The sequence below is a fragment of the Canis lupus genome, chromosome 3 (assembly GCF_003254725.2).
Source record: "Canis lupus dingo isolate Sandy chromosome 3, ASM325472v2, whole genome shotgun sequence".
NCBI classification, from domain to species: Eukaryota; Metazoa; Chordata; class Mammalia; order Carnivora; family Canidae; genus Canis; species Canis lupus.
This window is the reverse complement of record NC_064245.1, coordinates 41,507,075-41,532,707: the sequence shown is the minus strand read 5'-3', so window position 1 is coordinate 41,532,707 and position 25,633 is coordinate 41,507,075. Positions and strand designations below refer to the sequence as shown.

At 38.4% G+C, this 25,633-nt stretch overlaps 1 protein-coding gene and 1 long non-coding RNA gene across 17 annotated transcripts in view; one reads left to right on the top strand and one right to left on the bottom strand.

Moving 5' to 3' along the window:
• Positions 1-25,633, bottom strand: part of TTC23 (tetratricopeptide repeat domain 23) — a 96,078-nt gene that overhangs the window by 33,611 nt on the left and 36,834 nt on the right. For all 13 annotated transcript variants that reach the window (XR_007409798.1, XM_049108428.1, XM_049108424.1 and 10 more), the window contains one exon: positions 15,034-15,211. Coding sequence is in view for 12 of the 13 variants with exons in the window: in XM_049108428.1 (XP_048964385.1) it covers positions 15,034-15,211 (178 nt within the window). In the remaining variant the exon portion in view is untranslated. The remainder of the gene's footprint in view (positions 1-15,033; positions 15,212-25,633) is intronic.
• The window catches only part of LOC112653907 (uncharacterized), a 57,079-nt gene that overhangs the window by 15,225 nt on the left and 16,221 nt on the right, over positions 1-25,633 (top strand). The window contains exons 6-7 of one of the 4 annotated variants that reach the window (XR_003132615.3): positions 6,127-6,222; positions 7,395-7,522. The exons of 1 other annotated variant lie outside the window; for it this stretch is intronic. This is a non-coding gene — a long non-coding RNA (uncharacterized LOC112653907). Of the gene's footprint in view, positions 1-238; positions 480-6,126; positions 6,223-7,394; positions 7,523-13,192; positions 14,553-25,633 lie in introns of those variants that run through there. 2 more of the 4 variants (XR_007409800.1, XR_007409799.1) reach the window with 2 other exon arrangements.

The window sequence follows — 25,633 nt, the reverse complement described above, 5'->3', positions numbered from 1 at the left end:
ATTTATTATTCATTTTTCAGAAACTCAATCCCTGATCTAATTTATATTTGATGTTCATGAAGCTTCTACAAACCATATGCTGGTTTAACATTGAGGGAGTAGTGGGCAGGAAAGGGGAACCATGATGTTTAAATTGTGCAAGATTAGCATCTCATTGACTCAGTAAAATTAAATTCAGTTTAATTTAATGCAGTCCTATTCAATTTACCTTAATTTTTAAATGTTTTCTACATACCAGATTGTGTCCTTCATCACTCCTGAGGCCTTATCATAGCTTATTCTGTGCTACCTCTGGACCACGCAGCTCACAGACTGCCCCCCACCCCCTGGCTCTATCATGTCCTGCCACAATCAAGTCCATGCAATTTCTAGTCCTCTATCCACTGACTATCCATCACCTCCTTCTCACTATCCATCTGCCCCCTCCTGTTGTCCCCTTCCCTTCTTGGCCAGCTCGGAGCTCACCACCCCTCACTGTTGATATAAAAAAAATGCCCTCAACTTCTCTGAAGCATCATTTCAAACAGAAAAAAATGAAAAAGGGGGAATCATCTAAATATCCATGAGAAGGAAAACGAATATATTGCGGTTTATGTATACAGTGATTGAACTCTACCTATGTATGTTAACATGGTTACATTTTAGAAACATCAGTGAGTGGAAAAGTAACTTGCAAAAGGTTGCAAACATCATGGCACCATTGAGTTTCAAGTCTCTGTTTTGAAGCAGAAAGCAAAAACAAAAACAAACCCAAAACTCTTTCATTTCAAACAGAATCTTCCATGTTCTCTAAAATACAGAGCAGGTAAGGGTGGAGCTGCTCTTACTGGAGCAGGTGGAGAGGGCCTAGAGGCTCACCCAGCTGCCCCCAACTGGCTGCCCCCAAAAGATCTTCCATGGAACCCGAGGGCTCTGGGTGATGCAGGCTGAGAACCACAGCTCCACACCATAACAGGAGGCCTTCTCAGGGAGTAAGTGCAAAGGCAGTTGACAGAGCTAGTGATTAGATTACCCAATTTCCCAAACAAAACCACTGTCCACAGTTCTGGAACAATACTTTGCTTGCTAAGAGAATACAAATATCCCTGTTGTATACATCTGAGAGCATTTAAGGACTAGTCATTAGTGTTAACAGAATTACAGGAGCCATGCTTGCCTCTCTGGCTTTTATGCAGGAGCCCAAGTAATGGGCCCTACTGGGGATGTGTGGTTTGACTGCATTCATTCCTCATCATTTATTAATCTCCCAGGGCTCAAATTTCTCCTCCCATCCTTTGTTGATTTCAGTATTTTATGGTGATGTTTATCAACTGTCATCTTGAAGCTGAGAGGGAGCGTTTAATATTCCTAAATCTCTTGAGCTGATAGCATGTTGTATTGGGGGAAAAACAAAAACAAAAATCAAACCTTTAATATCCCATTTTGAGCCAGGTCCTTAATCGAAAAACCTCATTCACAAGACAAACCACCTCCAGCTCTGCCAAGGTACAGAGTGGCTGTTCCCTCTGGTCTTCCTAAGCATTTCTGGGGGAAACCACGGATTCCACCGCGCCAATCCAGCTGTCAAGAGATACAGCCAGAGCTAGAGCTGGCAGGCTCTTATCTAGCTGAGCCTGTCCCCTTGGATTTGTGAAATGTGTAATAGTTCTTGAAGAGAAAACTTGATGACTAGTAAAAAGGATGTTTCTATTTATGCAGGCAGACCCCATTATGTGAACACTCAACTTAAAACATGCAGGGTTCTGATGGCAGAACCCCAGCTCTTGGCAAGGAGGGAGGGATGGATTCTTTTCCCATCTGGCAATAACTAGGGGATCACTGACTCAGAAATCTCCTCTCCCCTAGCAAAGTGAAGAGTACACAAGTAGCTCAAGGAACATTTGCGGATGTAAACTGAGTCTATTTACCCTGGAGACATGAACACTCATGGGGAAAGCAATAGAAGTCTCCAACTTACTAAGTGTACAGCTGAGGGCTCACACTAGAGAGGACAGTGGGAAGGCAGAAACTCACATTGATTAAGCACCTACTTTTGTCAGGCATGGTGCTACGTGAAATACGTACACCTGCTTGCTCACTTAGTCTCAGAAGGAGTGGTTAAGAGTGATGTCAACAGCCCAATTTGTAGATGGGAATATGAAGCCTCCGGGATTCATATTCATATTCATATTAAGGTCTGTGATTTCCACCTGCATCCTCTTCTAGTTTAACATTTGGTATTAAAGAGTAGAAGTTATAGAATGATGATTTTCTAATCAAGGTAATGAGAGTCAGAGAAATAGTTGCTAAGTAGCAGACACAGCCCATAGGTTGAATGGGCTGGCAAGCAGGAGACTGAGCTGCCATATATGTGGGTCCCAAACGGGCTTCTGAGAACTTACTGTAGAGGGACACCATGATGTGGAGTTAGGCAGTGGGTGATGGATGGAGCAGATGTTAAAGGTGCCCCACGTGTCTGTGTGTCTGCTTTGATTCAAGTCAGTGCTTTTTTTTTTTTTTTTAAGATTTTATTTATTTATTCATTAGAGACACACAGAGGCAGAGACACAGGCAGAGGGAGAAGCAGGTTCCCTCTGGGGAGCCCAATGTGGGACTTGATCCCAGGACCGCAGGATCACGCCCCGAGCCAAAGGCCAACACTCAACCACTGAGCCCCCAGGCATCCCCAAGTCAGTGCTTTAATTCACCCGAAGCTCAAGTTCCCTTGTCATTGGGAGGTGTAAGCCTGCTGCATTTCTTTTATAACTGACCGGCTGTGCAGCTACATGGCTTTTCCTCTTGGCCTTGCCAAAGCTGGCCACTCCACCCTTCAGCTTCGGGCAGATGGCCTCGGACAAGACAGGCTCATGTTGTAGCCCAAGGCTGCCACTTCCTTTCATCTCCTATCTCTGGCCAGGAGGGAAACCTCTCATGGCACCTACACTCATGGTCTGGGGCAGCCAGAGAGCCGTGGCTAAGTGAAAGATGTTGCTGGGACTCTCTGAGGGCTGGGGGAGTAGATGAAAGGGAAATCACTGGGTATAGAGGGCATTCAAAAAAATGAGTTTCAAGGGCCCCAGACTAAGCCAGTTTCTTTTAATAGAGAGAGTCCTCAGTGGCAGCTCTCCAGTTGTCCCCAGTTGTCAATTTTAGCTCCTCCCAAGGGCTGGGGAGTAAAGGTCCTATTCTCTGTAAGGGTTAGCACCAAAATAGACATGCTGGGAACTTAGACTTTCACCCTCCTTTTGGTTTTAAGCATGTGTTTTCTTAAAATGTAGTTAGATTTTTTAGATTATAAGAGTAATACTGGTATATAATATTGAAAAATCCTAAGTGGTAAGTTAAAACATCCTCTCCCTTCTGTCTATGAGACTCCCCATCTTTTCTCCATTCCCAGTCTGACTCCTTATAGCTATCCCTATCAAGCATCCTATATGTTCTCTCAGAAATGCTGATATGCTTATACAAACACACACATATATAGGCGCATGTTCTTAAACACACACACGTGAGATCATACCCTGAATCTACCATCCCCCAGAGCCTCCCCCAGCTCAGCTCCATCTGCCACTACCCTCTGGGCTCTGCCACACTGGCTCCTCCCCGCTCTCCTCAATCTTTGGGGTCTGTCAGAGCTCTGTTGGGAGTTCTCACAGCACCCGGTACCTCTTCTCTAGTGCATGTCACAGTTGCTATTCTACATTCATCTGTGTGATTATTCAGGTAAGGCCTATGTCATTCCCTGGGCTGCGCCTTGATGGCAGGACCCTCCATCATGGTCCCAGTATGGACCATTTTGCCTGGCACATCATAGGGTCTAACCAGTTGTTGACTGAATAAACATTCTGGTCTACATCTGGCTTTTTAAAAATAATAATGCACCTTGGGCATCTTTCAAGTCAGAACGTATACACACATCTCATTCTTTTCAGTGGTGCTATGGTGTTCCACCACATGGATTTCATAACCAGTCCCCCTTGATGGATTTTAAGAGTATTTCTAATTTCTAAAGGCTCACTATTGTCAAAGACACCGTTTCACTGCTTATACATCTTTGCACATGTGTACATATCTATCTGTTGGGTTAAGTTTCTAGATGTGAATCTGCTGGTCAGAGGGTCAATGCATTATAAGATATCAACTGTTTTCCCCCAAAGTGGTGTCAATCCCCACTCCCAGCAGTGTGTAAGGATACTTGCTTTCTTGTACTCTTCCCATCATGGGGCATCATCAAACTCTTTTATTTTGCTCCCAGCAGGTGAAAAATGGCCTCTCCTTAGTTAAATGCATTTCCTTAATATCAAATGATATTGACAATTATTTTTGTATGGTTATTGGCCATTTGTAGTTCCTCTTCTGTAAACTGACCATTTCTGCCTTTTGTCTATATTTCTGTTGACTTGTCTTTTTCATCTACATTTTTAAAAATATTTTTTTATTTATTTGAGAGAAAGAGAGAGAACATGAAAGGGAAGGGCAGAGGGAGAGAGAGAGAGAATCTCAAGCTGACTCTCTGCTAAGCATGGAGCCTGATGAAGGGCTTCATCTCAGGATCCTGAGATCATGTCCTGAGCCAAAACCAAGAGTCAGATGCTTACCTGACTTAGCCACCCAGTCATCCCTCATCCCCAGTCAAAAGTTTTATAAGAACTTTTTCTATATATCCTTTCTTTGATATTTATTTCTTGACTTTGTGATATCCTGTTACAGAGAAAAAGTTTGTTTTTATGCCATCAAATTCATCTTTCTCTTTTTTCTTTCTTGTCTCTCTGTCTTTCAATCTATACCCGTATGTACATATGCAGAGAAAAGATATTATAAGGATCACCACTGGTTACTTCTGGGAGCAGAGGCCTTGGACAACTTGTAACTCATTTCTTTGTATTTTTCTGCATGGCTTGATTTTTTTTAATATAAAGAGCATTATCATTTTTTATGAAAAAGAACAGTTACTTAAAAAGAAACAGTATGACACCTGGATTTATATCATCCTTAGAAAACATTTATAAGGCACAGAATCATAATTGCATTCTGTATCTTTTGTAATTTTAAACAGGAAAGGCTAGCATTTTCAGAGATTTGGGAAATTATAAAAAGCACATTATTAAGCAAATACACAGCCATGAACCAGAACCAATAAGAGGTGTTGCCATTTGCTGTGGCATCTGAAGCTGGCAGGAGCCCTGTGTGAGCACCTATCAGCCGTCACTTAGGTCTGGCTGAGGCTGATAACCTGCCCAGAGGAACCTGAAGCCAGATTTTCTGACCTCAAAGCATTTGGAGTGACTGATAAATTAGTTCATGATACTTTGTGAATCAAACTTCCCCCAAATTTGGGAACTACTGAGAGGCAGAGCTACCCTGAAAACTGAAAAGAAATATATGCAATTCAACTGTCAAGAGATGGAAAAAAGCAACGAAGCTCATGTGGCGTTCATTTATACCCCCTGAAAACACACCCCCCCCAAAAGCATTCTCACAAAAATGAAATCCTGTGATTTTCCTTTTGGACAGGAAAACAAGGGTCTATTGCCAAAATCTGCCATGAGTTGTTTTAGGAACAATCCTGCCTGCAGGTTTCCTCACAGACCCCTCCTCTCAGACCAATGGGGGCCAGGGCAGCTGGTTCACCAGCCCCTGGGACCACTGGCTTCTCTGGGTGGTGGCTCCAGGGGCTTGTTATTTTTCTCCACTTTAAAAAAGGGTTAGTTACTAAAATACTTTGGAACTTGTTGACATTCTACAGAAAATAAAAGGTCTTTTCTCTCTAGGCGTTTCTCTCACTCTAAAGGAATGAAGAGTGGAAAACCGGAGGAGAAAATAAACAAAACCCCTTTTCTTTTCGTGCACTTAATAAATGGCTCTTAGGCAAGGGCTCTCATGGAGAGCTGCACCCATACCTTTCTGTATCTAGGTAAAGCTAAAGCTCTTAAAGAGGAGCCTTGATACATGTTTAATAATCACTGTTAATAAATAAAAGTAGTTTATGCTGGCAACATGCCAAATGGTTCACAAAGCACTTTCCATTTTGAACCTTTGAACAGTTCTGTGAAGTGGATAGGGTCTTTTGTAGGATTGTGTTTTTTGTGTCTTTGTGTTTTTTGCTTTTTGTTTTGGAAAGGTTAAATGACTTGTATAATCACACAGCTGTCAAACAGAAGAATCTGGACTCCCACTCAGATTTTCTGACCTCACATCCAATGCTATTTCAACTTCACAAAGCTATCTCTCTAATAATGATTGGTAAGTATTTATTTAATCTAATAACCCTCTAATCTTTATTAACCTCAAGAATAAACAACAATAAAAGTCACCTATTAAACTTTACGGGTATTATAAAAATGAGTGAATTACCCTTTAACTCAGAGATATCCTTCTAATGTAAGATGCAGAATCAAATGTAGTGAAAGGAAGTGTTGAAAATGTGAAAGCATTAAGAAAGCTTTTGCATGGCAGAAAAGCATTATGAAGCCACAAAAAATATATTAGAACTAATAAATGAGTTCAGCAGGATTGCAGCATGTAGGGTAAACATATCATTTGTATTTCTACACACTAGCAATGAACAGCAGGAAAAGGAAATTAAGAAAAAACACTTTTGTTTCTAAAAGCGTCAAAAGAACAAGATACCTGGGAATACATCTCCCAAAGGAAATATAAAACTTATACTACAAAACATGATTGAAAGAAACTAGGGAAGAACTAAATAAGTAAAGATACCTTATGTTCACGTATCAAAAGCCTTAATATTATGAAGATGTTAATACTTTCCAGTTGAAATACAGCCTCAGTGAGTCTTTTTTCCCAGAAATTGATAAGCTTATCCTAAAATTCATATAAAAACATAATGAAGCCAGAATAGCCAAAACAATCTTAAAAAAGAGTAAAGAAGTTGGAGATGTCACACTTCTGGATTTCAAAACTTACCATAAAACTTGTACATGAATGTTCATAGTAGCATTATTCATAATATCCATAAACTTACTACAAAACAACAGTAATTGAGAGTGTGGTACTGGCATAAGGATAGACATATGGATCAATGGAATCAAATCAAAAGTCCAAGAGTAAACCCTTACATTTATGGTCAATTGATTTTGACACAGGTCCCTCCCAAGGTAATTCAGTGAAAAGATAGTCCTTTTATAATAAATGGTATGGGGACAACTGGAAATTCAAATGCAAAAGAATGAGATTGGAGTCCTATTTTACATCCTGTAAAAAATTAACTCAAAATGGATCAAAGACCTAAATGTAAAAACTAAAACTTTAAAACTCTTAAAAAGAAACAGATACAAGCTTTCATCAACTTGAATTAGGCAATAGTTTTTTAGACTTGAGGCCCAAAGCATAAGCAACAAAAGGAAACAAGGATAAATTGGACTTCACTGAAACTAAAAACTTTTGTGTTTCAGAGGATGTGATCAAGAGAGTGAAAAGACAACACAGAATGTGAGAAAATATTTACACATCATGTATCTAGGGTCTAGTATCCAGTATGAAGGACTCCTATCAGTCAACAATAAAAAGACAAATAACCCTATTAAAAAGGATGGGAAAAAGATTTGAGTAGACATCTTTCTATATAATAGATCTATATAAACTGATGCAAAACATCATCAGTCATTAGAGAAATTAAAATCAAAAGCATGGTGGGATATCACTCCATATTCACTAGAATAGTTGAAATAAAAAGGACATAGTAATGTGTGTTGGTGAGGATTTGAAGAAAGTAGAATTCTCATGCATTGCTGGTGGGAACATCAGATGCTGAGGCTGCTCTGGAAAACAGCTCAGCAGTTCCTCAGAAAGTTAAATATTGTGTTACCACATGACTCAGCAACTCTGCTACCAGCCTTACATCGAAGAGGACTGAAAACACATAACCATATAAACACTTGTATGTGAATGTTCGTAGTAGCATTATTTGTAATTACCATAGAGTGAAAACAACACAAACATACATCAACTGATGAAGAGATGAACAAATGTGATCTGTATAACAGAATACTATTTAGTCATAAAACAGGAATGAAATAGAGGCACCTGGGTGGCTCAGTTGGTTAAGTACCTGACTCTTGATTTTGGCTCAGGTCGTGATCTCAGGGTCGTGGGATCAAGCCTTTCACTGGACTCTGTGCTCAGTGGGGAGTCTCCTTGAGATTATCTCGCTCCCTTTCCCTCTGCCCACCCCCCATCTCATGCATGCACTCTTTCTCTCTCAAATAAATAAAAAAATCTCTCACTTTTTTTTTTTAAGGAATGAAGTATTGATACTTGCTAAGCATGGATGAACTTTGAAAGCAATATGTTAGATAAAAAAAGTCAGACACAAAAGGCCACATATTTATAGGATTCTATTTATATGAAATGTCTATGGTAGCCAAATCCATAGAGTCAGAATGTAGATTGGTAGTTACCAGTGGATGAGTTGATAGAGGAAATGAGAGAGTAATTCATACTGGGTGCAAGTTTCGTTTGACATGATAAAAATGTTCTGCAATTAGATAGCAGTAATGCTTGCACCACTTTGTGAATATGATAAAACTACCAAAATGTACACTTTAGAAAGGTGAATTTTATGGTATATAAATTAGCTCAATAAAAATACCATGAAAAAAATGCAAATGACAAATTGGGTGAAAATATTTATGACATATATCAGAGATAAAGGGGCTCTTAGTATGTGTAATATATAATGACTTTTAACAGTTAAGGGAAATTATATAAAAATTCTATTAAGTGAAAAAATTCTAATCAAATGATATGAAAAGAAAATTCACAAAAAATATATTAAGAAAATGCACTGACTCTATGAAAAGATAGGCAATTCCATTTTACAGATTAAACAGAGATGTTACTTCTTGCCTATCAGACAGAAAGTAATTCAAAAGCTTGACAGTAGGGGCACATGGGTAGCTCAGTGGTTGAGCATCTATGTTTGGCTCAGGTCATGATCCCAGGGTCCTGGGATCGAGTCCCACATTGGGGACTCCCCATGGGGAGCCTGCTTCTCCCTCTCCCTATGTCTCTGCCTTTCTCTTTGTGTCTCTCATGAATAAATAAATAAAATCTAAAAAAAAAAAAAAAAAAAGCTTGACAATAAGCTCTTTTGGAAGAGGCTGATGGGGGAAATAAGCAGGCTCTGGCATTGCTGATGGGAGTGTAAGTGGTAGAAGACCAAGGAAGGCAGTGTCCTGCAAAACTACCAGCCTAGGCTCCCTTTGACAGAGCAGTCCCACTTCTAGGAATTTACTCTGAAGATACAACTCCGATAATATAAAAATTTATGTGTGTTAAGATTATTCACTAGAACATTATTTGTAATTACAAAATATCAGAACTGGGCAGCCCTGATGGTGCAGTGGTTTAGCGCCGCCTGCAGCCCAGGGCGTGATCCTGGAGACCCTGGATGGAGTCCCACGTCAGGCTCTGCATGGTGCCTGCTTCTCCCTCTGCCTGTGTCTCTGCCTCTCTCTCTCTGTGTCTCTATGAATAAATAAATAAAATCTTAAAAAAAAAAAAAAACCAAAACAAAGTATCAGAACCTATCTAAATGCCCAAACAGAAAACTATTTGAGAAAAACATAGTATGCACATAAGATGGATTATTATACCTTTGTACAGATGAATGAACTGCTATAAAGTGATTTCCAGAATATACTGCTAAGTGAAAAAAGCAAATATATGCACAATAGGTAAATAATTTGGTGGGAAGAGGGAGGGACATTCCTAATAGCAGAATGTCAGCTGATAAATGTGGATGGAATTGCAGAATGGAAAATCATTAATCTGCAACCACTGCAGTAAAGAGTAGTTTGGGAAAGATTCATCAATGCATGCCAAATGTAGAGAAAATTCGCAAAGGAGTGGTATATTTATACGGTCTTAGAAATGATCTCTCTACAGAATGCTTATTGGCTGCAAGGGGAACAATAGATACCATATGGTGAGGAATCACTGTGATTGGGTGATAAATTTAAAGTCACTAATAAAGGACAGGTGGATGTTACGGGCTTCCAGATGTACTCCTTTAAGAAATACAGTATCCTTTTGTAGTATTCTAGCTGGGCATGCACTGGCCAAATCTAGTCAAGAGAAAATATCAGACAAACCCAAACTGAGGTACAGTCTATGAAACAACTGGCCTGTATTCTTCAAAAATTTCAATGTCAAAAGAGACAAAGACAAGCTGAGAAACTGTTCTAGATTAAAGAGCAGAGGCATACTGACTAAATATAACACATGATCCTGGACTGGATCTTTTATTGGAGGGAAAAAAACTGCCATAAAGGACAGTATTGGGACAACTGACAAAATAGAATATAGCCTCTACCAGTATGAACATTCCTGAATTTGGTAACTGTATTGTGATTACCTAAGAGACTATCTTTGTTAAGTAATCAGGGATAGAAGGACATGGTATATTCAAATACTTTCAGATGTTTAAAATACGTAAATAGTTACCACTCTGCACATACATATGCATGCATGTGTGTCTATATAGATAGATAGGGAGAACAAATCTGGGTGGGGGGTGGCACCCGGGTTCAGTTGATTGAGCTTCTGACTCTTGGTTTTGGCTTATGTCATGATATCTGGGTTATGAGATCGAACCCAGCTCGGGCTCCATGATCAGTGGAGAGTCAGCTTGAGATTCTCTCCCTCTCCCTCTGCTCTCTCTCTCTCCGTCTCTCTTTCAAGCAAATAAATCAATCTTTAAAAAAAGTAAAATGGTGAATCTGGGCACCAAAACAAGAGGCACTATTTAACCCATTTTCCATTTGCATAGTGCCAAGGCTCCCAGGAGTGATAAGGCCTAATACACTGTAAGGGAGAATCCCTTTGATGATTTATTCCCCTAAGCCAATGCTTCCTAAACCATGGCCCAGGGAACACTAATGTCTCATAGATGTATTTGACCCTCCGAGTCTCAATTCACAATCCACACTGATATTTTAAATGTACTGTAAAACCATGTGTTAGATCTCTTTGGTCTTAACTTAATAGTTCCCAAATTTATTTAATCACAAACATCTTTTCTAGGAAGACCTATGAATTCTTGTGAGATGTGTGAGATGCTAGTATCCTATGGAACACAGTTTGGGAAATTCTTTTCTAAACCAAATTTGAATTTGGAATGCATACTGTTGGGTCTTCGAAACCACCTATCTTTTATTCCAGTGGATTTTGTTATGGGTAATGACCCTGCCTGGGGGACTCTGAGCATATTATTACTTGATATATTTCTTTGAACTTTAGAAACTGGTACAGTAAAGATTGTGCTGAGATTTTAAGGGCAGAGCTGGATAGTGTCAGGAAACATTTAGGAAAACTGGACTAAGGAAAAAATTTTAAATTAAATTTGAGACTATATTCTATAACATGGAAGTAAAACAGTATAAAAGAGTTGGCAAGGTTGGTATGAAACTTGTTCAATTAAGAACAAAGATAAACCAACTTCTGGTGGTGAGGTAAATCAAAATAACCATTTGGCAGAATGTCAATCTGAATAAAAAACTATAAAATATTCACATCTTTCCTCCTAGTGGTTTAATGTCTGGTAATTTATACTAGCAAATAATCAAAGAAAAAAACTTTTTTTGTGTGTAAGAATAGTCATAATTATGGATACTAACAAAAAATGGCAAGCCCACCAAGTATTCCTGAACTCAGGATATGGTCTCACTAGCCACACAGTGACCTTAGCCAGAAACCTGGCCCAAGGTGGGACTCTGTCTCCTTCACTCCCTTAACTCCTATGCCCACTGTTTCTACCCTCTACACATCTCTCAAGTCTGTCTACATTCTTCACCCCCTTGATACGACCAGTCCAGGTGTCATCATCTCCTATGTGGCCGGCTGTGGCTGTCTCCTGATACTTCCCTGATTACTTCTTTGCCATCTAGTCCATTCTCCATACTGCAGAATGACCCTTCTGGACTGATAATCCTATGAGGTCTGTCTTCGTGCTTGAAAACCTTTAACTTCCCTTAGGATGAAGCTCAAATTCCTTAGCATGACTTTCAACACCCTACTTGAAAGATACCAATCTACTGCCTTCACCATTCCCACTGCCCAGGCAGTTCCCTTAAATCAAGGTGCATCTCACCTCCAGACCTTTGCACATGCTTTTCCCTCTGCCTGGGCTGGCTTTCCTCACCTCTTAGTAAATGTAAAATGTAAAATGGATACCTATAATTAACAACTCAGGAAACAACAGATGTTGGTGAGGTCTCAGAGAAAGGAGAACCCTCTTATACTGTTGGTGGGAATGCAAACTGGAATAGCCACTCTGGAAAAGAGAGGTTCCTCATAAAGTTAAAAATAGAGCTACCCTATGACCCAGCAATTGCACTACTAGGTATTTACTCCAAAAGATAAACAAATAGTGATTCTAAAGGGTACATGCACCCCAATGTTTACAGCAGCACTATCAACAATAGCTAAAATATGGAAAGAGCCCAGATGTCCATTGACAGATGAATGAATAAAGATGTGGTGTGTATATGTATACACACACACACACACACACACACACACACACACACACACGAGGCACTCTTTAACCCTGAGTAATGGAATATTACTCAGCCATCAAAAAGAATGAAGTCTTGCCATTTGCAGCACCCTGGATAGAACTAGCGGGTATTGTGCCAAGTGAAATAAGTCAGTCTGAGAAAGACAATACCATTTGATTTCATTTATATGTGGCATTTAAGAAACAAAAAGATGAACACAGTAGAAGGGAAGGAAAAATAAAATAAGATTAAAAAACAGAGAGGGAGGTAAACCATAAGAGACTCTTAACTCTAGGAAACAGACTAAAGGTTCCTTGGAGGGCAGGTTCTGAGGGATGACGTAACTGGGTGATGGGCATTAAGGAGGGCATGTGATGTGATGAGCACTGGGTGTTATACACAACTGATGAATCACTAAATTCTACCCCAGAAATTAATAATATGCTATATGTTAACTAAATTGAATTTAAATGAAAAAATTTAAAAAGTAGGTACTTGTGTTTATTACCTTTGCTTCCTTACATCTCATTCACCATACAATCTGGTTTCTGCCTCATCATTGCTCCAATGTTTCCCTCAACCAAATCATCAAGGAAAGGAAGGAGGGGAATTTTTAAAATCCTTTGTAGCACCATATATCAGGCACTGTGCTAAGCACTTTATGAATAATCATTCATTTATCCTCCCAACAGCTCCATGTCCTTCAACAGCAAATGGTATCACAAGACAGAAGATACAACTTTCACTTTTACTTTTATTCATGTTTTTCCGCCAGATTCTTCTCTGCTTTCTTTGCCAGGTTATCCTTCTTGACTTGACCAATGAATACTTAAGTTACTCAAGGCTCAGTTACGTCCTTTTATATTCTTGTTCAATAACCCCCCTGGGTGATCACATCCTCTCCCAAGGCAGCTATGCATACAAATAGATGACTTCCTGACCTATTTTCTGAGCTCCAGTCCTGATTATCTAACTGACTTAGCTGTCATTTTCATCTGTACGGGCATCTCAAGCTTGCCATCGAAACCTGAGCTTACCATCTCTCCATCACCTATCACACCTGCTCCCCAATCCCCTACTGTACCTGGCACAAACATCCACACAATTGTTTAGACCAGAAACCCAGGAGTCATCATTGATTCTTCCCCATACCTTCTTTCACCACATACAATCTATCTCTATACCTCATTAATTCTGCCTCATATATCTTCGTCAAACCCATCTGCTTCTCTTCATCCTTGCTATCATCATCCTGTCCAAGTCACCATCATCTCCAGCTTTCCTACTTGGACAGTCTCGTAACCAACCAGAATAATCTTTCTAAAAACTACTGGGTTTGAATCTGGGCTATGCCATTTATTGGCATTGATAGTACTCCTGGGAGTATCACTCAACCTTTCTAATTCTTGACTTCCTTATCTATAAATTGGAAATAAGAATATGTCACAGGGAGATAGTAATTAAAAGAAATAATCCAGATAGCAAGACAGAAAAGGACATTTTAGTAAACTATAGATGGGCATACAAATGGTTGGACAAATTTAAAAAGAAAGAGTAATGCAGAACTTGCCATCCCATGTCATTGCATCTCATTTGAAATAACAAGAATGAGTTCAGTCTATATTTTACAACTTTAACAGGGAAAAATTCTGACAAAAACAAAAATGTTCTCTTTGCAAATGATGCAATACAGAAACACTGAACTCACTCTGATGGTTAATTTTATGCGTCAACTTGGTGAGGCCATGGTGCCCAGTCAAACACTAGTTTAGATGTTGCTGTGAATATATTTTGTAGATGTGATTAACATTTACAATCAGAGTTGGAGGTAAAGGAGATTGCTCTCAGTGACGAGGTGGGCCTTATTCAATCAGTTGAAAGCCTGAAGAGCAAAAAGCTGAGGTTTCTTGGAGAAGAAGGAATTCTGTCTCAAGACTATATCAGAAATCCTGAGTTTTCAGCTGGCCTGCCTACCTTATGGATTTCAGGCTTGTGCACCCCCACAATTGTGTCAGCCAATTCCCTAAAATCAATCTCTCCTCTCTCTGTATATATCCTATTGGTTCTGTTTCTCTGGAGAACCCTGATTGACACACTCACAGAAGAATCCTAAGATAAAGTAGATTAGCAGCTAATAAATGATAACTCTAAGTGGTTTCAGGTAAGGATTTTAGAGTCTAGTAGAAAAGAACTAATCAGTTTGATAGCATAAGATCTAAACAGATAAACATGAAAAGATAAAGAACTTTAGAAAATAAGACTTGAATTATGCCTCTAATATGAGAAAAGCCTTCAGGGAGTCTCGGCCTATTTGAAGATGATGCACCTGGTAACAAAGGACCACTATCCTGATCCCATACTCATCTACCCAGTCATCTATATGAAGACTTTGTTGAACATTTACTCCAGGCCAGTGTTCTTATCCAGAGCAAATAACAAAACCAGGCATTCTCAGAGGTGCTATTCCACTTGTGTCTATAAAAAGCACCGGGAAAGGCAGAAGAGCTTTGGTGGCCAGTATATTGTAGCTTACCTGTAGAAAATGGTTGATGGATGCATCGTAAAATCCCAGGGATTGCTCTACACCTGCTAATTCCCTCAATATTGATACACACTCAAGACTTTTTTCACCTCTACTGATCTCAATATATTCTAAGGCCTCTTGGTAGTGAGGCAGAGCTTCTTTTGACTTCTTCTGACTTTGATACATCCTGAAAAAAATCAAAGAGATTATTTTTACAATAATTAAATAGAAAATATATAGGTGAGAAAAATAGGTAGTGGTTAGGATTTGGCTCTCTGATCCCTGTTGTCCAGGTTCACTGCCTAGCCAGCTAAGTTTTTGTTCTCTCCGAAGAGGCAGCAGGGCATGGTGGTAAAGAGGACGGACTTTAGAAGTTTTAAATCCTGCCTCCACTATCTATCAGATGTGAACTTCCAGTTGCTTAACAGCTTTCTCATCTCTAAATTAAGAATCACAACAGTGCCTACTTTATTGAGTTATAATGAAGATTAAATTAGTTAATACTCATCGAAACACCTGGAACCATCTCCAACCCATAGTAAGTGCTACATTGCTGTTGGTTTAAAAAACACAAAATAACTTACCGAACAATAAAAAATGCCAAGTTGCTGATAACTAACCTGTTGAGAAATTATAGAAATTTCCCAGCGTTGGTGAGGGTAAAAGCATTCTCATTAACTGTTAGAAAGAATATAATTTGAGCATAAACTTTTCTATATCAAAATTATACATATATAAGTACACATATGTTTCTGCTAATGGCAATTTTAGTAGTCTATTTTAAAGAGATTCTCTGGCAGAACAAGAAGATATGTATAAGAATGTTTACCTAAGCACTCTTTGTAATAGTGGAAAAGTATAAAGCATTTAAAATACACAAACAGGAGATCATCCAAGCAGATTACATCTATACTGTAGAATGCCACATAGCCATTAAAGTTAATGTTGATCCAAACTTACCAATAAAGGTGTATAAAAGGCAGAACACAAAAATGCTTTGTATATCTCATGCAGGTGAAAACAATCTAATCTATATGTACACACATGCATAAAAGCTATCTAAATGGACAGTAAAATGTTAGCAAGTTATCTCTAAGGAGTTGGTTGTGATTTTACTTTTCTTATTTATGCTTTCCAAATTTCCCATCTTTTCTTCTATGAAATTATATTACTTCGACATCAGAAAAATGTTAACTTAAAAATTATAGGTAAAGATTCTTGTAGCTTTTTGGGATAAAACATAAAAAAATACATATTCCTATATTTTCTTCAGCAAATCTATAGGTAAAGATTCTTGTAGCTTTTTGGGATAAAACATAAAAAAATACATATTCCTATATTTTCTTCAGCAAAGCAGACATTTAAGAACAATCTTCTCTAAAATATTAAGAAATAGAAACTTTTTCTTGCATGAAAAAATTTCATATGTAAAATTCATCATGAAAGGTATGAACCCTTTCTATGTTACCCTTTGCCCTAGAATCTTTATTACAGAAAGATCTTACAATTCTCAACCACCTATGGGTAAACACAGACATAATGTGAGAAAGTGACTAAGAAAAGACACACACAAAAATAAGTCTTGTTTTCAACTCAGTCATTGGAAATTTGTCACAACTATTTTTGTTCTTTAATAAATTTAAAAGGAATTGATTGAAAGAAGTAAAGATTCTGTAGATTTGTGGTTCAGATAGCCATTGTAAAATAAAATCCTGACTGGATGGCTTATAAACGAGGATACGTTCTATAATTGGAAAGAAGTTTAAAACATGCGAAGAGGTCAGGGGTATGTTCCTAGACCAAATAGGATCCAGGTTGTAGCTTGCAGTGACTCTTAATCTTAGAAAGGAAGAGACAAATAGGTGATTGAGTAATACAGGACTTGCCTTCTGACTCTTATTGAGCTTTGGATATAGTGAGTAACAATTAGCTTTGTAAGTATCATATTTTGTTTTTGAAGAGAAAACCCATTAGCATCTTTGGTGATAGAAAGAGGCTTTGAAACATATGGCTGATAACAAATCACTCAGCCAAAAAATTAGATTCCTGGTCGACAAATGTTTCAGAATAATTGAAAACAGGAGTCAGCAAACTATGGCCTATGCAACAAATCTGCTATTTTTGTAAATAAAGTTTTATTGGCACACAGCCACACCCACTTGTTTACACTTTGTCTATGGCTGCTTTTGCACTAGAATGGCAGAGGTGAGTAGCTGCAACAAACACAAAGTCTGGGCCTTTACAGAATAAGTTTGCCAACCTCTGCTCTAGAATCTAGAGAAAGCTACACACTTTCAAAATGACTTCAGATATTTTTCTATCTAATTTAGCCTAGAAAACTCCAACAATGGCACAAATATTTGAGCAAAGGGAAAAAGCCATCTTCTTCCTTTCTCATGTTCATAAATAATGAAGCATGTGCCAAGGAAATAATAGGTCTTTTGTTTGCAAGGCTGCTGTAAAAATCATAGAAGGGTAATAGAGCAAATACAAATGCCAAGATGACTTCATTTGAGCAACAGCTTTTTTTTTTTTTTAAGTTTTTATTTATTCATGAGAGACACAGAGGGAGGCAGAGACATAAGCAGAGGGAGAAGCAGGGTCCCTGTGGGGAGCCCAATGCAGGACTTGATTCCAGGACCTCAGGATCATGTCCTGAGCCAAAGGCAGATGTTTAACCACTGAGCCACCCAGGCATCCCATGAGCAACAGCTTTTAAAGACAGCAATATTCAAAGCTTAGTAATCAAGCTTATAAATGCAAAAAAAAAAGTAAACAATAACAAGGCACAAGTTAATTCATATAACAACAATTGTTCCTTTCCTGAGATAGAGCGTGAAAGAAAAGTATTTGAGAGTCTGTAAGAGGATAACTTGTAGCCATTTACCTACTTTCTTAGGCAAAAGTACAGCATATCACTCCAGAAAGTCATCCTTCAGATACCTGACCCTTGGAGACAAATTTATAAAAAACAAAACAAAACACAGGATGAAAGGCAGGACCATCAGTTATAAGTACTATAGCAGGAGCATAAAACCTAAACTGTAGGGATTTTTTTGTTTGTTTGTTTTTGTTTTGTTTTTAAGAGAGAGAGAGACCTTGCAAGCAGTAGAGAGGGAGAGCGAGAATTCTAGTAGTTCCACGCCCAGTGCGGAGCCTGAGATCATGACCTAAGCCGACATCAGAGTTGGATGCTCGACTGACTGAGCCACTCAGGCACCCCCTAAACTGTAGTTTGAGCATCCTTGTGGACCAGGCCACAGAGCCTTGTGCAAGGACAAAATGTCTCTGAATCCTGGCTTTCTCATCTCAACACTGGTATCCAATAGGGTTGTTGTGAGAACCAAGGAAAATGTCTGAAATGCTTTGCAAACTGAGGCAAGTCATACAGATTGGTATGTCATACAGATTGGTATGTCATACAGATTGGCCTATACATCATCATACCTTTTACCCCTCTCAACCACTAGTCTATATGGAACTGAGCACTACAGTCTTGGGTTGTTCTTCTGTTGAAATGAGCTCTACCATGGTCTCACACTCACCCACTAAGATTTTGTAAAGTCCAAATAATAAGCATAATCAGTCAAACTCATGTGCCAGTGAGGCAGGCATTTTCTTATCCAGCTGAGCTTTTAAAAGATTTGAGAATAATTTATTATAAAATACATATTCTTCATCAAAAGAAAAGATACAGAAATATATGTATATAATATATATTTTCAATATGCAAAGCTGAGTGTTGTACAACTTGATATATATACTTCCAGATGATTTTTTATGAATATTTTTTAAAAGGATCAAAACATTTTTGAGCTTGCTACTTTCACTTAATCATATATTAAAATATCGCAATGAATGCTGTAACATCACTTTAAGTGGTTGAGTGGTGTCATATCAGATTTAATTGGCCACCCATCTTCAAAAATAGTATTATTTAGGAAGTTTAAAAAATGGTTTGTGGAAAATATTTACCAATCATATTTCTGAGGAGGGACTTGCATCCAGAATATATAAATAACTCCTGCAACAAAATAAAAAAACAACCCAATTTAAAGATGAGCAAAGTTTCTAAATAGCCAATTCTCCAAAGATATACAAATGATCAATAAGCATGTAAGGAGACATTCATTATCATTAATCATCAAGGAGATGCATATCAAAACTACAATGAGATGCCACTTCACACCCAGTAGGACAGTGGCTATAGTAATGACAAAGAGGGCAGCCGGGTGGCTCAGCGGTTTAGCGGTTTAGCGTCTGCCTTCAGCGCAGGGCGTGATCCTGGAGACCCAGATGGAGTCCCACGTCGGGCTCCCTGCATGGAGCCTACTTCTCCCTCTGTCTGTGTCTCTGCCTCTCTCTCTCTATGTCTCTCATGAATAAATAAATAAAATCTTAAAAAAATAATAATAATGACAAAGAAAGATAGTAACAAGTGTTGACAAGGATGTGGAAAAATTGCAACCCTTATGTACTGCTAGTGGGAATATAAAATGGTACAGCTACTTTGGAAAATAGTGGCAGTTCCTCAAAAGTTTGTTTGTTTGTTTGTTTATTTATTTATTTATTTATTTATTTATTTATTTATCTCAAAAGTTTAAACATAGAATTACAGTATGACCCAGCAATTCCACTCCTACATAAATGCCCAAAAGAAATGAAGACATATATCCACATAAAAACTTGTACACAATGTTAGTAACAGCACTACTCATAAGACTCAAAAAGCACAAACAACCTAAATGTCCCCTAAGGAATATCCATTCTGAGCAATGAGTAAATAAAATATGGTATATCCATGAAGTGAAATATTACTCAAGCATCAAAAAGAAGTACTGATAAACCTTAAAGCATGGATGAACTTTGAAAAAAGTATGAAAAAAAGACCAGTCACATACAACCTAACCTAACCTTATGCCTAAAAGAACTAGAAAAAGAACAACAAACAAAACTAAAAACCAGCAGAAGGAAGGAAATAATAAAGATTAGAGCAGAAATTAATGATATAGAAATTTAAAAAAATAACAGAACAGATCAATGAAACTAGGAACTGGTTCTTTGAAAGAAATCAATAAAATTGATAAACTTCTAGCCAGACTTATCAAGAAAAAAAGAGAAAGGACTCAAATAAATAAAATTACAATTGTGAGAGAAGAAATACAAATAATTACAAGAGAATATTATGAAAAACTATATGCCAACAAGTTGGACAACCTAGAAGAAATGGATAAGTTCCTAGAAACACATAAATTACTAAAACTGAAACAGAAAGAAATAGAAATTTTGAACAGACCAATAACCAGCAAAGAAACTGAATCAGTAATCAAAAAACTCCCAATAAACAAAAGTCCAGGACCAGATGGCTTCACAGGTGAATTCTACTATATATTTAAAGAAAAGTTAATACCTATTCTTCTCAAACTATTCCAAAAAATAGGGACGTCTGGGTGGCTCAGTGATTGAATGTCTGCCTTTGGCTCAGGACATGATCCTGGGGTCTTGGGATCGAGTCCCATATCAGGCTCCCCACAAGGAGCCTGCTTCTCCCTCTGCCTCTGTCTCTGCCTCTCTCTGTGTGTCTCTCATGAATAAATGAATAAAATCTTTAAAAAAATGATTCCAAAGAATAGAAAAGGAGGGAAAACTTCCAAATTCATTTTACAAGGCCAGCATTACCCTGATATCAAAATCAAAGACTGCACTATAAAAGAGAACTATAGGCCAATATCCCTGATGAACACAGATGCAAAAATCCTCAACAAAACACTAGAAAACCAAATCCAACAATATGTTAAAAAATCATTCACCACAATTAAGTAGGATTTATTCCTGGGCTGCAAGAGTGATTCAATATTTGCATATCAATCAATACAATACATCACATCAATAAGAATGGATAAGAACCAGATGATAATTTCAATAGATTCAGAAGAAAACATTTGACAAAGTACAACATCCACTCATGATAAAAATAATCAACAAAGCAGGTTTAGAGGGAACAGAGCTCAATACAATAAAGGCCATATATGAAAAACCCAGTTAGGATCATCATTAATGGAAAAAAACTGAGAGCTTTTTTTCCCCAAGGTCAGGAAACAGACAAAGATGTCCACTCTCACCACTTTTATTTAACACAGCACTGGACAAAGATGTCTACTCTTATCACTTTTATTTAACACAGCACTGGAAGTCCTAGCTGCAGTAGACAACAAAAAGAAACAAAAGGTATCCAAATCAGTAGGGAAGGAGTAAAACTTGCACTATTTGCAGATGACATGATAACATTATATAGAAAACCCAAAGACCACATCAAAAAACTGCTAGAACTGACAAATTCAGTAAAGTCGCAGGATACAAAATCAATGTACAGAAATGTGTTGCATTTCTATACACCAATAATGAAGCAGCAGAAATAGAAATTAACAGTCCCATTCACAACTGCACCAAAAATAATAAATACCGAGAGATAAACCCAACCAAAGAAATGAAAGACTTATACTTGAAAACTATAGAATACTGATGAAAGGAACTGAAGACAACACAAAGAAATGGAAAGACATTCCATGCTCATGGATTGGAAGAACAATATTGTTAACATGTTTATAATTCCCAGAGCAATCTACACATTTAAAGCAGTCCCTATCAAAATGCCACTGAACAAGAGCAATCCTAAAATTTGTATAAAACCACAAAAGACCCCGAATAGCCAAAGCATTCTTGAAAATGAAAAGCAAAGCTGGAGGCATCACAATTCCAGACTTAAAGTTATATTATAAAGCTGTAGTAATCAAAACAGTGTGGTACTGGCACAGAAATAGACACATGGATCAATGGAACAGGATAGAAAACCCAGAAATAAACCCACAGCTGTATGGTCAATTAATCTTCTCAAAGCAGGAAAGAATATCCAACGGAAAACAAGACAGTCTTTTTAACAAATAGTGTTGGGAAAACGAGACAGCAACATGCAAAAGAACAAAACTGGGGCACCTTCATGGCTCAGTCAGTTCAGCGTCTGACTCTTGGTTTCGGCTCAGGTCATGATATTAGCATTGTGGGATCAAGCTCCAAGTTGGGCTCCATATTTATTACAGAGTCTGCTTAAGACTCTCCTCCTTCTTCTACCCATCCCCCTGCTTGCATGCTCTCTCTCTCAATAAAATAAATAAATCTTTAAAAAAAGAGAGAGAATGAAACTGGACCACTCTCTTACACCTTACACCATACACAAAAACAAATTCAAAACGGATTAAAGATCTAAATGTGAACCTGAAACCAAAAAAATCCTAAAAGAAAACACAGGCCGTAATTTCTTTGACATCGGCCAAAGCAACTTCTTTCCAGATATGGCTCCTGAAGAAAGGGAAACAAAAGCAAAAATAAACCATTGGGACTGCATCAAAATAAAAACTTCTGGATAGTGAAGAAAATAGTCAACAAAACTAAAAGGCAACCTAGGGAATGGGAGAATATTTGCAAATGACATATCCAATAAAGGGTTAGTAGCCAAAATATATAAAGAACTTTATAAGATGCAACAGTCAAAAAATGAATAAGCCAATTACAAAATGGGCAGAAGACATGAACAAGCATTTCTCCAAAGACATATGAATGGCCAACAGACACATAAAAAGATGTTCACCATCATTAATCAACAGGGAAATACAAATCAAAACCACAATGAGATACCACCTCACACCGGTCAAAATGGCTAAAATCAACAACACAAGAAACAAGAATTGGTGAGAATGTGGGAAAAAAGGAACACTCGTGGAAATGCAAACTGGTATAACCACTGTAGAAAATGGGATGGAGTTTCTTCAAAAAGTTAAAAATAAAATTACCCTACCATCAAGCAATCCCACTACTGGGTATTAACCCAAAGAATACAAAAACACCAATTCAAAGGGATACATGCACCCCTATGTTTATAGTAGCATTAATTACAATAGCCAAATTATGGAAGCAGCTCAAATGTCCACTAATTGATAAATGTGGTATATTTATACAGTAGAATATTATTCAGCCATAAAAAAGAATGAAATCTTGCTATTTGCAGTGACATGAATAGAACTAGAGAGCATAATGAAAATGCTAAGCAAAATCAGTGAGTTGGAGAAAGACAAATATCATATGATTTCACTCATATATGGAATTTAAGAAACAAAACAAATGAACAAAGGGAAAAAGAGAGAGACAAATCAAGAAACAGACTCTTGAGGTGCTGGTTGCTCAGTGGGTAGAGCATGCAACTCTCAATCTCAAGATTCTAAGTTCAAGTCCAATGGTGGATGTAGAGATTACTTAAAAAATTTTTTTAAAAGATTTTATTTATTTATTCATGAGAGAAACACACACAGAGAGAGAGAGAGAGAGAGGCAGAGACACAGGCAGAGGGAGAAGCAGGATCCCTGTAGGGAGCCCGATGTGGCACTTGATCCTGGGTCTCCAGGATCATATCCTGGACTGAAGATGGCGCTAAACCTCTGAGCCACCCAGGCCGCCCTGCTTAAAATTAAAAAAAAAAAAAAAAAAAAAGACTCTTAACAAACTGATAGTTGCCATGGGGGAGTTGCTTGGGGGACGGGTAAAGTAGGTGATGGGGATTAAAGAGTGCACTTGTGATGAGCACCAGGTGTATATGGAAGTGCTGAATCACTATATTGTACATCTAAAACTAATAAAACACTGTTAAAAAAAGAAAAAGAAAAAAAAAAGGCCAAGTCACAAAAGGTCATACATTGTATGATTCCATGTATAGGAAATGTCCCAAATACACAAATCCAAAGAGAGAGACAGTGGGTTAGTAGTTATCAGGGGCTAGGAGAAGATGGTAATAGAGACTGTTAATGGGATAAAAAAGTCAAAATGATTTCGATAAGGCTTGCATAACTCCTGTTAATATAGTGAAAAGCATTGAATATATTTCAATAAATCTGTCCTTTAAAAAAGCTTGTGAATGGGCAGCCTGGGTGGCTCAGTGGTTTAAGTGCCTGCCTTCAGCCCAGGGTGTGGTCCTGGAGTCCCGGGATCGAGTCTCACCTTGGGCTCCCTGCATGGAGCCTGCTTCTCCCTCTGCCTGTGTCTCTGCCTCTCTCTATCATGAATAAATAAATAAAATCTTAAAAAAATAAAAAAGCTTGTGAACATTTGGAAGCAAAGCTAAATATAGATGAGATTTAGTGGTACCCATAGAGCTAGTATTTTTTTGTTTAAAAAATAATTGTAGTAACGTTAAGCAAAAATAAAAATATTTTTCTCTTCATATCATCCTTGAACCAGTCATATCTAACCAGCACAAAGGAGGTCAGAAAAAGGTGTGTGTGCTTTGGCTTTAAATTGGTCCTGCATGATTAGGCAATCCTACTCATCTGTTTTAGGGTGGAGGATTAGGAGAGCAGAGAATGCTGTGGGTCCCACTGCACCTGACACTCAGCAATGGGCATTCCCCAAGGAGGCCATAAATTGGACACTGAGCTACTGGCCTCACTCTAATCTTTCGGGGCTATAAGCATGTTTCCTGATGAGCTCCGAAGCCTGGGTGTCCTGGGGGAATGCCTAGGTCTATGAAAAGTATAATCCTAATGAGAAAGCAGGAAATTCATGGAGAAAAGAGCCATAGAAAACTATTCTTAATGTTGTATTCTGGTAAATCAATTACTCTGTGAGTTTAAATATGTTAATATATTTCCTATTATGACCTCTGCAAAATGGAAGAATCCAGACATTGGTGACAAACCCGGAATCTTTTTCCTTTGGCTGATTGTTTCAAGCCAATAAATTGTGGTTAAGGAAATTAGCTTGAGTGCCGGTGAGTTATAGAAGAAAGGGAAGTTCTATATAGCCCCTAAAGTTATCCAGATGAGCAGAATTCAGTGTGTCAAAGATGGGCTAGAATAGAAAGTCCAATTCCCAGCCATGCTGAGTGCTGCCCACTAGGCCATCTGGGGCATGGTTTGGGAGTCCTGGTCTAGCACAAAAGAGCTCAAGCTCCTGCCTCCAGGGCCTGGCTTTGCACCCACAGACTCCTGCTCCTAGGTTCTGATGGACATCTGCCCAAGGGGGCAACACTCTGCTTAGTGAGCTGGTGCTTAGGCACAAAGCTAGGTTTGCCTGGAAGACATGGCACCTTTCCCAATTCTCACAAAGGCTCTATCCACTTATCTAACCACATACAAAGGTAGCACAGAGATGACAGTGGCTCTGCTGGGACCTGAGTTTCCTTGGACTTAATGAATTCAGATGACTCTTGAGTGTCACCTAAATCTTCCCATCTGGCTTCCCTGATGCCAGCCTCCTGTCAGCACCGCCTTTGTGTCACGTGGATCTTTCTTCTGGGTGTTTGCTAAGCCTTCTAGCTGGAACGTTCCTTCTTCCATCTCTGCCTGGCAAACTTCCATTCATCATTCTAATTACTATTCCTCTTTTAGTTTTACCCTAGCAGTCTCCTCCTTTAGGAAGGCTTCCCTTACAAGGGCCAGGACTAGGGTGGGACCAGAAAGACACCTAGGACACACCATTTAAGGTGGCACACACTCTCAGGGGCAGGAAAGTGCAGGGTGGGCACCTGAGTGTGACTGCATCCTTAAATGGTGGCTTGGGTATT